Source organism: Panthera uncia, unplaced genomic scaffold (assembly GCF_023721935.1).
Source record: "Panthera uncia isolate 11264 unplaced genomic scaffold, Puncia_PCG_1.0 HiC_scaffold_288, whole genome shotgun sequence".
NCBI lineage: Eukaryota > Metazoa > Chordata > Mammalia > Carnivora > Felidae > Panthera > Panthera uncia.
In genome coordinates this window covers 37,655-52,997 of record NW_026059416.1, presented here as the reverse complement: position 1 = coordinate 52,997, position 15,343 = coordinate 37,655, and the positions used below count along the sequence as shown (strand labels likewise).

General features: G+C 37.3%; 1 protein-coding gene across 1 annotated transcript in view; it reads right to left on the bottom strand.

Annotated features, from left to right (window-relative positions):
• Positions 1–298: 298 nt before the first annotated feature.
• Positions 299–15,343, bottom strand: part of LOC125917905 (cilia- and flagella-associated protein 47-like) — a gene marked incomplete at its 3' end in the record, with an annotated part of 51,085 nt that continues 36,040 nt past the window's right edge. Inside the window, exons 5-7 of the mRNA XM_049623987.1 lie at positions 14,593–14,766; positions 5,468–5,579; positions 299–429 (exon numbers count right to left, since the gene is read on the bottom strand). Of these exons, the coding sequence (XP_049479944.1) occupies positions 299–429; positions 5,468–5,579; positions 14,593–14,766 (417 nt within the window). The remainder of the gene's footprint in view (positions 430–5,467; positions 5,580–14,592; positions 14,767–15,343) is intronic.

Genomic DNA, 15,343 nt, shown 5'->3' with positions numbered 1-15,343 from the left:
GTTTTTTTTCTCTTAAGTTTATTCATTTATTTTGAGAGAGAGAGAGAGAGAGAGAGCGAGAGGGCCAGGGAGGGGCAGGGAGAGAGAGAGAATCCCAAGCAGGCTCTGCACTGTTAGCTCTCAGCCCAGTGCAGGGCTCGAACTCATGAAACCATGAGATCATGGCCTGAGCTGAAACCAAGGGCCAGACGCTTAACTGACTGAGCCACCCAGGTGCCCCTAAGAAAACTATTTTTAAAAGGAAGTATAGTTGACATATCTCACAGTAAATTATATCACCTTCCTTAGTGTTGCTTACTCTCAGAAGCACATTCGACTCTACTTTCTCCCTCATTTCTCCATATCCAATGTTCATCACATGCAGCTGTGGTGGACACTGTATTGCATCAACCACATTCCTTGACAGGAATGAAGGACGAACTTCTGTAGCTACAGGGAATGAAACTGGAGTATGAAAATCAGGCCAGTCCTCTTTGGGCATTGCCTTGACTTGAAAAAAAAAATGCCTCATCCAAGGTCAAATCTCCTTCCACATGTAGTCTACTTTTAATGACCAATCAACACAGCAGCATAAAGGCCCAGTCTCCTTCCCCTAACTTGGGACGACTCCAAAGGGCCATCCTAGCTTAAAAGGCCCCAAGTGAGTTGACTAAAAGCCTTCACTGGGCCTGTCAAGAAGCCCAACCTCTTTCTCCCCCTGGTCAATATGCCTTCTTACCTTTCCTTTCCCAAGGGTTGATCATAATATATACCCTAAGAAATGTCCTGCCAATCTCTCATCTCAGAGTTTGAATCTCTGGAAGCCAAAGATGTTATAGCATCATTTCCCATTTTTATTTCTCTGAAAAGTGCCCCTCTGTTTTTTAATCCACTATCATTGGTTTAGTCAGTCAGCCCTTAACTTTCACTTAAAATGATAAATCTGCACTTTTTGTTCCATTGCCAGAGAGGCATTCAAGTTCAATTCTCCACATCACACACTTGAAAACATGACTGTAGCTCACTGTAGGCTACTGTGAAAATTCCAAATCCATCCATTTTTCAAAATTTCTACCTACCAATCAATAAGACATGATCCCCACTTTAGTGGTATACTCTCAGTGCCCAACAAAAATCTCCTCTGCAGACAGTTCTCATATACAGCACTGGTTTCCTATGACTTTTCCAGTGGGGATTGAGTCACTGCCATGGGAATTTGCCCTAAGAGCAAACTTTAGCCAATGATGGATTAAAGGGATGATTACCACAATTTGCTTGCCCTTTGGTGTGACAATTCTCTCCCAAGGTTCCCAGGGAGCTTCCCCAGGTCTCAGCAGTAGTCTCTTATCTAGCTTACTTTTTATTGACTTTGTCCCTTCAGCATCTTACCTTTCCATTCTTTCAGAGTGCTTCCTGTAATCAACTCTCATCTAAACTACTTGCCATTAAACTCTTTTCTCAAGAAGCACAAATACTGAGAACTAATCAACTAGAATATCACTAAAGGCTCCTAAAGGATCTCTCAGACCTAACTGCCCTCTCTTGTCCCTCCCATCTGTTTTATATTTTACCTCTAGATTTTTCTTTTTAACACTCTGTTGACTCATGCCCTTCAGAAATCCTCAACGGCTCCCACTGCAATAAGAAATAAAACAAAACTCTGCCCATCAAAGTCTGCCTGTATTTCTAACTGTAGTCAGCCTGCATTTCTTACCATAAGCACACACTGCAGACACACCCTTCTACTCATTATTGACATGAAGTACCTTCTCTATGTTTTCAATAAGGTTGTTTCCTCTGCTGTAATGCCCTACCCACCATACTGGCTAATAAGTCCCAGCTTATCCTTTGAGATCCAAATCAAACCCATTATCCCCTAAAAAGATCTCTCACACCCCCACTGTTAGGGTTGATATTTCCTGCTACCATGCTCCCCAATGCCATGTTTAAACTTTTGGTATATGAGAGTGTACCTTGTACTGAGATGATCTACAGATACATATTTCCACCACCAGATACGAATTCCTAGGAGGCAGGAGCCACGATACTAATCTATGTATCCATGTCTAATACTAAAAATAATTAACAAACCTATATTCTAATCTGACCAATCAGAAAGGACATGGGATCAAAGTCCTGGGGCACCCTGATGAGTCATGTGTTAACCCTTTAATTGCCATTGGCTTGTTGGGAAGTCCTGGGGAGCCTGAGGGAGGAGTTCTGGCAGCTCTAGTGGCAAGGGTTTTACTACAGTGGAGCTCAAACAATTGAGTATTTGTCAACATATGAGGAAAAGCATCTGTTATAATATTTTAACAAACAGTGCATAATTGGTTGAATGTCTGCTTTGTTTACAACTACTAGAGTTATCAAGGCTTCCCAAATTATAGGCCTTTTGTAAATAATTGTTATATAATTAAGACCAGAACTGAAAATGAGCACAGGGTTTGTTTTTTTTTTTAATTTTTTTTTAATTTTTTTTTAACGTTTATTTATTTTTGAGACAGAGAGAGACAGAGCATGAATGGGGGAGGGTCAGAGAGAGAGGGAGACACAGAATCTGAAACAGGCTCCAGGTTCTGAGCTGTCAGCACAGAGCCCGACACGGGGCTTGAACTCACGAACCGTGAGATCATGACCTGAGCCGAAGTCGGACGCCTAACCGATTGAGCCACCCAGGAGCCCCTGTTTTTTTTTTTTTTTTTAAAGACCACTGATACATACATGCACATGGATACATTTCTTTAATCAGCACAAATAGGAATATTTTCATATATGTATGAAAATTTTATAGTCTAGTTTTTTTTTTTTTTTTTTTAATATTGCATCAGATTAACAGTTGTTCAGAAGCAATTTCCACTGTTTCAAATGCCGGAGAACTTTTCTAACAATAATATCAACAAAAATGCGCTAGCCCTTCTTTACAGGCTTTGCTTCTTCCAATCATAATGTCAACATTGATTCAACCCTAAGGGACCGCCCTGCAAAGAGCAATCATGATAGTGTCTTCCAAATATTTTTCAAAATTATGAAGCTGGCAAAATATCTTGTGTAGGCAGCAACATTTACTAATTCATCCTCACTGAACGATGTACCCTGAGTTGCCTTTAAGTTCCCCAAATTCCTTCAAACCAGCATGTTAAATGAGTCCTGATCTGTTCAGTTAAAATATGTATGGAAATTTTATGGTCTCAGAAAGGCTGCCAAGATGAACAAAAAATGACTATCCAAAGGAAAGACATATTAAATATGATTACTTAGTGATTTGGAGCTCCATTTCCATAACTTTAAGAGTCTGATTCATAGAAGAGGGGCTTTGTTCTGTTTAAGGGAGTGATAAACATTTCTAATACAACAATGCTGAGTGTGAGGTTCCTCATGTGTACTTTCTCATACACTGCAGAACTCTCTGCCTTTTGTAGAACAGGAAATGAGATTTAATATGTTTATCAAAACTAATAATGGCAAATCTGAATGATTCGTTGCCCTTTACAAAGACTAGTTAACTTTCTAAAACTAAGTGAAATCCACCAGTAAGAGAGCCGTCATTTGATGATCAAAATAAGAACGGAAATTTAGATTTCTTAAAATCGATTCAAATCTTGTGAATTACATAAAAAAATGACAAAATATGATACTTTATTGTAAATTTAGGAAGAGATTCACAATAGCCTAAAAGCTATCATACAGAGAATTATTAATTGGCTTTGTAAAGCCAAACGTGTGAAAAGTGATGGGAAGATTTCAGAAGATGATAATAACTATGACTGTGGTGACATGGGAAGTGAAGGCAACTAGAAGCAGACAGGGGGTGGGGGGCAGGTGTGTGCATGCTGACTCTTGCTTTACAGCACATCCTATGACAGTGGTATTGACTGGATCAGTATGTTTGCCATTCTGAAGTTTCCCTTCTCCTTATTAATAGCATCAGCATACTAGGTGTAGACCCTTTCCTAAAACAGTCTTTGCTGAGGGGAGCAGGGATGAGACACTAGTTCTTCCAAGGAGCACAGGTTTGCTACCAGGTATATACTTACTATACTTCTAAAGTATATCCATTTACCTATGCTATAATGATTTCCTTGGCAGGATCCAACAGCTGTGGGACATTTAAATCCCTCCCAAATAGAACAACTTATTCCCTTAATGAATTACAGTCCTGGGGCACCTAGGTGGCTCAGTCAGTTAAGCATGTGACTTCGGCTGAGATCATGATTTTGCGGTTCATGAGTCTGAACCCTGCATCAGGACTCTGTGCTGACAGCGTGGAGCCTGGAGCCTGCTTCATATTCTGTGTTTCCCTCTTTCTCTCAGCCCCTTCCCTTCCCTCTCTTTCTCTCTCTCTCTCAAAAATAAATAAACATTAAAAAAATGAATTACAGTCTTTCAGGTCTTCCCTATTACTCTTCTACCCTTCTTTTTTTTTTTTTTTTTTATTCTATGCTTCTCAGGCACCCTCCCTTCCAAAGCTTATAGGAACACCCTTCACCAACATTCCCATGCAACCAATTCTGTTCAGGGATCATTGGGATAATTTGCATAAATGAATGCTTTATTAGAGACAAAGGGAGAAAACTTCACACACCAAAGACTTTAACCTATTTTTTCATATATCAATTAAGTGCCTATGCTTGTTTTTATAAGACCTATTCCTATAAACAGACATTCTCGTAAGATGTTGACTGGTTCATAAAGTAGTAGACATATTTAAAAGTATTTATCACATTTTAATTAATTAATTAATTAATTAATTTTTAATGTTTATTTCTTTTTGACAGAGCGAGATACAGCATGAGCGGGGGAGGGGCAGAGAGAGAGGGAGACACAGAATCCAAAGCAGGCTCCAGGCTCTGAGCTGTCAGCATAGAGCCGGATGTGGGGCTTGAACTCACAGACTGGGACATTGAGACCTGAGCCGAAGTCCGACGCTCAACCGACTGAACCACCCAGGCGTCCCATATTTATTTATTTATTTATTTATTTTTAAATGTTTATTTATTTATTTTGAGGGAGACAGGGCGAGAGTACATGTGAGTGGGGAAGGGGAAGAGAGAGGGAGGGAGGGAGGGAGGGAGAGAATCCCAAGCATGCTCCATGCTCAGCATGGAGTTGGATGTGGGGCTGGATCTCATGACTGTGAGATCATGACCTGAGCTGAAATCAAGAGTTGGATGCTCAACCGACTAAGCCACCCAGGTGCCCTTTATCACAATTTTAAAATTAAATACCCTTAACTAAATATATCTACTTCTAGAAATTTGCCCAATAAATAAATTCAAATAAATGGCCAAGAGAGTATAGCGCTAGATGTAAAATGCATGTCCCAAAGCTCTGATTATTCAGAAAGCTAATGACTGAAATGGAAAACTAAACTTCCATCTGGGTCACTTATTAGAAACGGGAAATGTAATGTATATTTTTTCATTGTTCTCATCATATATCTGTCCTAATCTAGTGGTTAATAATGTTTTACTAATGGTTTTGTTACCTTTGAATATACCACGTTTCCAAGGCAAAACGTGTAGAATATATGGAATTGTGCTATCAGGGTCTATGGTGATGACTGGATTTCCCCACACCATTGGAAGATCTGAAGATACCTAGAAAAGAGAGCTCAAAGAATTACATAAAGTCAATATTTACATGAAATTCATATAACTAAAGCATAGAAAAAACTGAAAATGTAAATACTTCCATTAAAACTGTTCACCTTTATTAAGTATTTTATTTTTAAGTTTATTTATTTATTTTGAGAGAGAGAGAGAGAAGGAGTGAGCTAGGGCAGAGAGAGAGGGAGGCAGAGAATCTGAAGCAGGCTCCACACTGTTAGTGGGGAGCCCAATGAGGAGCTCTGAGCCAAAATCAAGAGTCAGACACTTAATCGACTGAGACACCCAGGTGCTCCAAAACTGTTCACCTTTAAATAAAAAGCAAACCAGAAAAATACTACATAAAGTAAAAGAAAAAATCTAAGGAGAGGCCTATGAAAAAGGAGAACAAAGAAAATGATTCTTAGAAAAAAAAAAGACAATGCTTATTTTCTGTTGCTACTGATGTTACCACTGATGTTTAGACAACCTGAATATCTTTTATAGGCCATGCATAATTTTCTTATGCATTCTGATGGACAAAAGATGAACCATTTCAATGAATTTTACATCAATATTAATACAGCAAACAAAGACTAAACAGCATTCTGACCATAACTCTGTTTAATCCAACTTTCAGATCACTGAGTGGTACATCTCACTACCCCCCATTTCCTAGGCAAACACTAATCTACTTTGTGTCTATAGATTTTCCTGTTCTGAACAATTCATAGCAAGGAAATAATATGTGGTCTTTTGTGATAAGCTTTTTTCACTTAGCATGTTTTCAAGGTTCATCTATACTGTGGTAGGTATCAGTATATCATTTCCTTTCACTGACAAATGATACTAAATTGTGTGATATGCCACATTTTGTGTACCCATGCATAAGTTGATGGAAATTTAGGCTGCCTCCACTTTTGTCTATTATGAACAATGCTGTGATGAAAACATGTACAAGCTGTTAAGTGGACGCAGATGTTTTCATTTGTAATGGACATACATCTGACTAGGAGTGGAACTGCTGGAGCGTATGGTAACTCAGTGTTTAATCTTTGGAATTATGGCTTTCCAAAACTTTTCTTTTTTTTCTTTTATTTATTTATTTATTTATTTATTTATTATTATTTATTTATTTTTTAATTTTTTAATTTTTTTTCAATATATGAAATTTATTGTCAAATTGGTTTCCATACAACACCCAGTGCTCATCCCAAAAGGTGCCCTCCTCAATACCCATCACCCACCCTCCTCTCCCTCCTACCCTCCATCAACCCTCAGTTTGTTCTCAGTTTTAGAGTCTCTTATGCTTTGGCTCTCTCCCACTCTAACCTCTTTTTTTTCTTTTTCTTCCCCTCCCCCATGGGTTTCTGTTAAGTTTCTCAGGATCCACATAAGAGTGAAACCATACGGTATCTGTCTTTCTCTGTATGGCTTATTTCACTTAGCATCACACTCTCCAGTTCCATCCACGTTGCTACAAAAGGCCATATTTCATTTTTTCTCATTGCCACGTAGTATTCCATTGTGTATATAAACTACAATTTCTTGATCCATTCATCAGTTGATGGACATTTAGGCTCTTTCCATAATTTGGCTATTGTTGAGAGTGCTGCTGTAAACATTGGGGTACAAGTGCCCCTATACATCAACACTCCTATATCCCTTGGGTAAATTCCTAGCAGCACTATTGCTGGGTCATAGGGTAGGTCTATTTTTAATTTTCTGAGGAACCTCCACACTGTTTTCCAGAGTGGCTGCACCAGTTTGCATTCCCACAAACAGTGCAAGAGGGTTCCCGTTTCTCCACATCCTCTCCAGCATCTATAGTCTCCTGATTTGTTCATTTTTTCCAAAACTTTTCTAAAATGACTGCACCCTTTTCTTTTTCACCAACAAGGCATCATGGCTCCTACTGTTCTACATCTCGCAAAGTTTTTACTATCTGCCATCCTGATTATAGCCGTCCTCATAAGTGTGAAGTGGTACCTGATTGTGATTTTGATTTGCATGTCTCTAATGGCTACTATACTGAGCATCTTTTCACGTGCTTCATTGCTCACTGGGAACTCTCTATTTAAACTCCTGGCACATTTTAAAAGAAATGTTACTTCTCATTTTGTTGTAGAGTCCAATATATGGCATATGGACATTTTCTCTCATTCTGTGGGTTTTTTCACTTCTTTCAAGGTATCCTTTGACGCACATTTTAACTTGGAAGTTCAATTTGTTTATTTATATTTATTGCTTTGCCACATCTGCTTTTAGTGTCATATCTAAAAAATAATTGCCTAACCCAAATTCCTGATGACTTACTCTTATGTTTTATTCTGTTTTTATAGTTTTAGTTATTAAATTTGGGTCTACAATCCATTTGGAGTTTACTTCTGCATATGATATGAGTTAGGGGTCCAAGTTCATCCTTTTGTGTTTGACAAGATAGTTGTCTCAGTACCATTTTTTAAAAAAGGCTATTCTGTCTCAATGATTCTCTTGGCATCCTTGTTAAAGACTGATTGACCATTATTATAAGGGTTTATTTCTAGACCTTCTATTGTATTCCATTCATCTATATGTCTACCTTATGCCAGTACCAAATTTTCTTTAATATCATAGTTTTGTAGTTAGGAGTTTGCATTAAGTTTTAAAATCAGGAGGTATGAATTATCCACTTTTCTTTTTATTTCACAAGATTGCTTTGGCTGTTCTGTGTCCCTTGCATTTCTATATAAGCTTTACGATTACCTTGTCAAATTCTGCAAAAAAAAAAGTCAGTTGCGATTCTGATAGATATTGTGTTGAATCTATGTATCAATTTGGATATCAAAGCCATAACAATATTAAGCCTTCTGATCCATGAGCATGGAATGTCTTTCTATGTCTTTGGAATTTAATTTCCTTCAATGATATTTTGCAGTTTTCAATGGACAAGTCTTACTCTTCTTTTGTTAAACTTGTTCCTAAGCATTTTATTTATTTTTTTTGATGCAAATAATCATTTGCAATTGCATCAAAAAAAATAAAATGCTTAGGAACAAGTTTGACAAAAATCAATCATTTGATTATTAATTTCATTTTGAATTGTTCATTGCTACAAATGATTGATTTTTGTATATTGACCTTGTATCCTACAAATATTCTGAATTCATTTATTAGGTTTGATAATATATTTCATGGATTCCTTAGAATTTTCTATTTATAAGATCATGAAATCTATAGAGATTCTCTGATTTCTTCCTTTACAATGTAAATGCCTTTTGTCTCTTGTTCTTAAACTAACTACATTGGCTAATATCTTCAGTATAATGTTAAACAGAAATGGCAAGAGTAGAAATCCTTGACTTGTTCTTGACCACAGGGGAAAATCATTCATTGTTTTACTATTAAGTATGATGCTAGTTGTGGGATTTTCATGGATGCCCTTTAGTATGTCTCAAGTACCCACGGAATATTCTCCAGGATAGAGCATGCCTTGGGATATAAAAGGAGCCTCAATAAATTTAAAAGGGCTGGAATTATATCTAGTACGTTTTCTTTTGAGAACAATTGAATTAAATTTGAAATAAAAAATGGAAAGAAATTTGGGAAACCCTTAAATAGGGGTGCTTGGGTGGCTCAGTTGGGTGAGCAGCTGACTCTTGACTCATGACCATCCTGGTCATGATCCCAGGATCGTGGGGTCGAGCCCCTGTCAGGCTCTGTGCTGAGTGTGGAGCCTGCTTAGGATTCTCTCTCTCTCCCTCTGCTCATGCTCTCTTCTTCTCTCAAAAATAATAATAATAAAATAAAATAAAATAAAAATAATTTTTAAAAAAGAGTCCTAAATAATCAATGTGCCAAAAAAGAAATCCCAATGAAATTAGAAAATATGCTGAGTCCCTAGAGTGAATGATTCCTCTTTTCTATTGTACTTTCAAGTCCAGAGTTTTAAAATAATCTCTATATTATTGCTATTATCTGTTTTTTGGAACTTTTCATTAACTCCTCAGAAAATATTTCTTTTAGCTCATTGAACATATTTACAAAGGCTTGTTTAAAGTCTTTGTCTAGTAGTCCTACATGTGGGCCCGTACTGAGACAGTTTTTAGTGACTGCTTATTTTCCCGTGTAGGGGCCATACTTTCCTGTTTCTTTGTCTCATAATTTTTGCTGTGGAAAAATGTGCCTTTTAGATAAGCCAATAGAGCCAGTTTTGGAATCAGATCATTAACTCCCAATGGTTTGTTTTTGTTGCTGTTTTTTCTTGTTTGTTCTTTGCTGGTTTAGTGACTTTTCTGGACCAATCCTGTATATTCTGCATTCACTAGAGCGTGTGTTCACTTAAGTCCCGCTGAGTTAGCTTAGTGGCCAGCAATAGTTTGTCCCAGGTTTCCTTACACGCCTGCGAATGGTAAATTGTCTACCCTTTGTTGAGGAGCGTTGCATATGTATTATGGCACATTTTCAGCACTCAGGGATCTGACAACTCTGCCTCAGCCTTCACTTCCAGCTCCCATAGTGCCTCTATGTCTGTGGAGACAAAAGACCTGGCACCCTCTCAGGACTTCTCTGGTCAACTGCACAATGCTACCCATGCATGTGGCCTGCTTGTTCCCCAGCAATACTTCAGAGCTTTTAAAATCCCCTAAGGACCTCTCACTCTTCAGATCTTCCTTTCAAGTTTTTGGCCAAACTCTTGCTGGGCACAGCTGTTTTTGCAGCCTCAGGCAACTATAGTGTCACATAATAACTGCTGACTATTTTTTTGGCAAATATCCTGAAGATAGGGCTTTTCCAACAGAGCAAGATTTGAGACAAGTCAGGTAATGGCAACACTCTGCTAGTGGGGAATTGCTAAAGAGGGAGCTGCAAGGAATGGCAAATTGTGACAATGTCCTGAGGATGGGAATTATAAGGAGATCCATACTCTGTCTGCCTCTTCCTTTGTTTGCAAGGCTGCAAGTTTTCATAGCTACTATGGTTGCAAGATTGAGGAGCTGAGGAGAGGGGGATAGAAAGAGGCCAAATAAAAATACCACAAATCACTCTGCTCTTACCAAGATTACAAGTTTTTCTTGAGCAAATATTCCTCAGATTATTTTAAGTTTTTGTTCAATTTCAAGGCCTGAAAATTTTCATTCTGACAACTTGTGCCAGTGTTTTATTGTTTTTAAGGAGAAACTGATTTATGAAACTCCTTGCTCTACCATTCTGGAAGTCCCACACCTGTTGTTTTCCTTACTGTAGAACTATTTTCCACAGCATTGTACCTGTATCTCAATTATGTTCTCTGATTTTTAATTTTCTCTTTCATATTAAGGAAGTCACAACCTCCTACTGAAAACTACTCTTAGGGCAGTAAGATGAAATATAAGTTAAAAGGATTTTTTAAAAAGGCATAAAAGTGACTACTAGCAGTAATGAAAAACAGAACAAAGAAAATATATGAAAAGAATATATTGAGCTTGAGTTGTTAGCAGATTGTCAAAGTGCAGGTGTATAGCAGTTGAGAATGAGGGGCTGAGACAACACACGTCTTGAGGAAAAGTGTGAAGCTGGCATTTGTACCTAGGTGGCAGTTTGAAGCCAAGAAACTGCCAAGTGAGACGTCGTAAAGACATAAGGATACTTTGGAAGATGTAAACCTGAAGAGACATCAGAAGGTTAGAGGAATAAAAGAACCAGATAAGTAATAATCAAAATCAAGAAATGGCAGGGAAATGAGGAATACAGAATGGTATAAAATAAACAGTGAAGAGTGTTAAGAAGACAGACTGACATTGCAAAACACTACAGGAATTGTGAGGCAGATACCTCAGTAAAATAACTGATTTTCCTTGACCAGAAGTCAAGTGTGATCTCTGTGGCAGAGGTTTTAGCCCAAAAGAAGAGCTATAAATGGATTGCCATAAATTAAGAAGTTTAGCAATCATGGACAATAAAGGTGATAATAGTTGATACATAGAACACACTGAGGGTTGCTGGAGGGGAGGTGAGCAGGGGGATGGGCTGGATGGGTGATGGGCATTAAGGAGGGCAACTGTTGGGATGAGCACTGGGTGTTGCATGTAAGTGATGAATCACTGAATTCTACTCCTGAAACCAACATTACACTATATGTTAACTAACAAGAATTTAAGAGAAACTAAAAACTAAAAAAAAAAACCTAAAAAACTAAAACTAAAACTAAAAAAAACTAAAAACTAAAAAAAGCCCTAAAAACTAAAAACTAAAACTAAAAACTAAAAAAAAAACCAAATTAATTTAAAAAAGGTGATAATAATTAAAGAAGAAATAGTGTAGAGACAAGTTTTCTTTTATTTTTTAAAAAAATGTAATGTTTATTATGTATTTTTGAGAGAGAGAGAGAGAGAGAGAGAACAGGGAAGGGACAGAAAGAGAAGAAGACACAGAATCCGAAGCAGGCTCCAGACTCTGAGCTGTCAGCACAGAGCCCGATGCGGGGCTTGAACTCAGAAACCACGAGATCATGATCTGAGCTGAAGTCAGATGCTTAACCAACTGAGCCACCCAGGCGCCCCTAGTTTTCTTTTATAATGGAAAAATATGAGACTATTTATAGATTAAAGAAAATAATCACACAAAGAGAAAGATATTGAAAGAGAGAAAGAGCAGGGGAAAGGAATGTGAATCAATCTTGAGTGCATAGAGGTCAAATTCATTTCACAGATGAAGGAATGAAGATGGAGAATCAGAAGCATTTCAGTGGTCCTAAAGCAAGTGTATGATTAAAGCTCAAAGTATAAAGCAAAGCTTCTCTCCCCAGCCTTTCTCCTTAGTACTACCTCAGTTGTTCCCCAACAGAATTTCTATTGAAAGGCAAGCAATAAACCAAATATTATGAATGAAATGAAAGGGCAAATTCATAGTGCTCATTATCCTGTGTTGATTAAAGACAATGGTAAATTTCAAATAAAGAAAGGTGATATTGTATCTATTGATAACATCTCTAGGAACAAATCTTTCTTAAATCTTAAATACATTTCTGTTCTTTTATAATTTTTGGAGCTTTTTAATTATAAAAATACGGGGGGAGCCTGAGTGGCTCAGTCAGTTAAGCATCCAACTCTGGATTTTGGCTCAGGTCATGATTCCACAGTTCGTGAGTTTGAGCCTTGCATCGGGTTCTGCACTGACAGTGCAGAGCCTGTTTGGGATTCTCTCTCTCCCTCTCTCTCTGCCCCTCCCCCACTTGTGTTCTCTCACTCTCTCTCTCTCTCTCAAAATAAATAAATAAATAAAAACTTAAAAAAGACTTTAAATATAAAAATATGGAAAATCTTCCTTGAAAAGCTATTAGGTGCTCGATAGTATAATTTATGAAAGGTATAAATATGTAGATAAGAGAGACATGCCCCTTTTCTCAGTTTATAATCTGGTGGAAAATAATGAAAAGGTAATAGCAATATTATATAGTATGTATGATGGTGGAACAGGTAAAAAAATGTTGTCAAAGCACATGAAAGGCATCTATTCCCCAGTTTTATAATCCATAAAATTTAAAAGCTGTTCAAAAAAATTTTATTTTTATTTTATTTTTATTAAAAATTTTTTATGTTTAGGGGCGCCTGGGTGGCGCAGTCGGTTAAGCGTCCGACTTCAGCCAGGTCACGATCTCACGGTCCATGAGTTTGAGCCCCGCATCAGGCTCTGGGCTGATGGCTCAGAGCCTGGAGCCTGTTTCAGATTCTGTGTGTCCCTCTCTCTCTGTCCCTCCCCCGTTCATGCTCTGTCTCTCTCTGTCCCAAAAAATAAAATAAACGTTGAAAAAAAATTTTTTTATGTTTATTTATTGATTTTGAGAGAGAGAGAGGGAGGGAGGGAGGACAAATGGGGGATGGGTAGAGAGAAGGAGAGGCAGAATCCCAAGCAGGCTCTGCACCCTCAGCACAGAGGCTGATGCGGGGCTTGAACTCACAAACCGCGAAATCATGACCTGAGCCGAGACCAAGAGTCAGACGCTTAACCAACTAAGCTACCTAGGCACTCCCCAATTTTTTTTGAAAATGCCTTTTATTATCATTCTTGGAAAAGTGGCATTTAAGACTTGCCCTAAAGAATTAAGAGGAGAAAGAGAAATGGAAGATAGGGAGTTGTATAGAGAGCTCCAGACAGGAGCAAAAGGAAATTCTGTTTACAAAGAGCTGAGTGCTTCTGGGGCCAAGAGTGGCAGGAGATGAAAATGAGCAGATGAGCTTTTAAAGGACAGCAAAAGCCACTTCAGGGAGTATGGATTCTATCCTGAAGGTAAGAGATGACAGGACAAGTCTCAGCAGGGGAGTGTCAAGATGACATTTTCATTCTTAATATTCACTCCATTTGCCATCGAGTAAGGAAAGAAGAAAATCAAAGCACATATTATTTTCAGGATTACAAAAAAAATCAGGAGGCAAACCCAGAGAATTTCCAGACCTCTCTAATACCCTCTGAAACTCAGGCACTCATGATGGATAGATATGTGAATCTTCTTTCAAAGATTCTCTTGGGCACACAATAATTTGTAGATAAATGTGGGAGCGGGGGGTGAAAAAATTTATTTTAGGATTGACTTAAATCAAGTGAGGACAGCCAGGTGAAAGGCTTCATATAAAATAATGTAAACAATTATGCATTTCTTCACATTCCCAATATTATTTACGCTGATAAATGATAGGATACACTTTTGAAAATTTGTGTTTACAGATTTCACATTAAAATGGGATGAGCTATCCAAAATATTTTGAAAATGCCTTTTGTTATCATATACAATTTCTTCAGATCAAAGTACACGATTCAAATAGGTAGATTTTAATATGCTTTATGATTATATACTAATACCTAAATATAAAACTTGTTTGATGTTATTTCAACTTTACAATTGAAAAGAAATTTAATAGTTGTTGGCCTAACGAGAAGTAGAATTCTAAGCATGTTCTTATGTGACACTGCTTCACCTAGTTAAGTAAAATTAAGTGGTTTTAAAATTTCATATAATTCAATATAGTCCTTTTGAAAACACTTTCAGACTTAAAGAAAAAAATCTTACCTTAAATGTTTGGATGGTCTTTGTATGATTGGGCACCATTATGGGTTTATTTGTCATTTCTCCTACTTGACAGTTTATAATGATGTGTTCCAAGGCCAGGGGTCTTTTTCCAATCCCTTTTATGTCAAAGACATACTCCATACCATCTGCTTCATTTTGCACAATAAGTCTGCCCTGTGACAAATCAGCCAAATTTCAGCACTATAGAAGTCACAGTCGGATGCCCAACAATCTCTGCTATCTGATTAACTTTGAATCTGATTAATGAAATGAGCTGTCAAGGATGTGTCAGTCATTGACTTTTCCGGTTTATGTCTAAATACTTCTACTGAATGAATAAAGATGAATTTCCTGTGAAAGCTCTGTATTTCTCTGGACTTTCTCTAAATGACAGAGTTTATATAGGCCTTCTTGTACATAGCAATTCCATACGTTTTTATGTCCTTGTCAAAGGAATATGTCTTAAGAAAGTATTCTCTGAAGTACCACCTACATCAATGAATAAAAACAAAGGAACAATGATTTTACTTTGTTAAACATTTTGTGTAAAAATAATCTAGACATTAAGTATTGGCAGCCAGGGGCGTTGTGAATTTCAGAAATTTTATCCCTCAAGTTAAAACATTTATTAAGGTTTCAAGCAGAGTGAATACTGATGATCAAAATCATAGAAGATATAACTTTTCTGCAAGAAGATTTATCATAAATTAGACATGTTAATATCATACATCAATTTATAGACATTATTAAT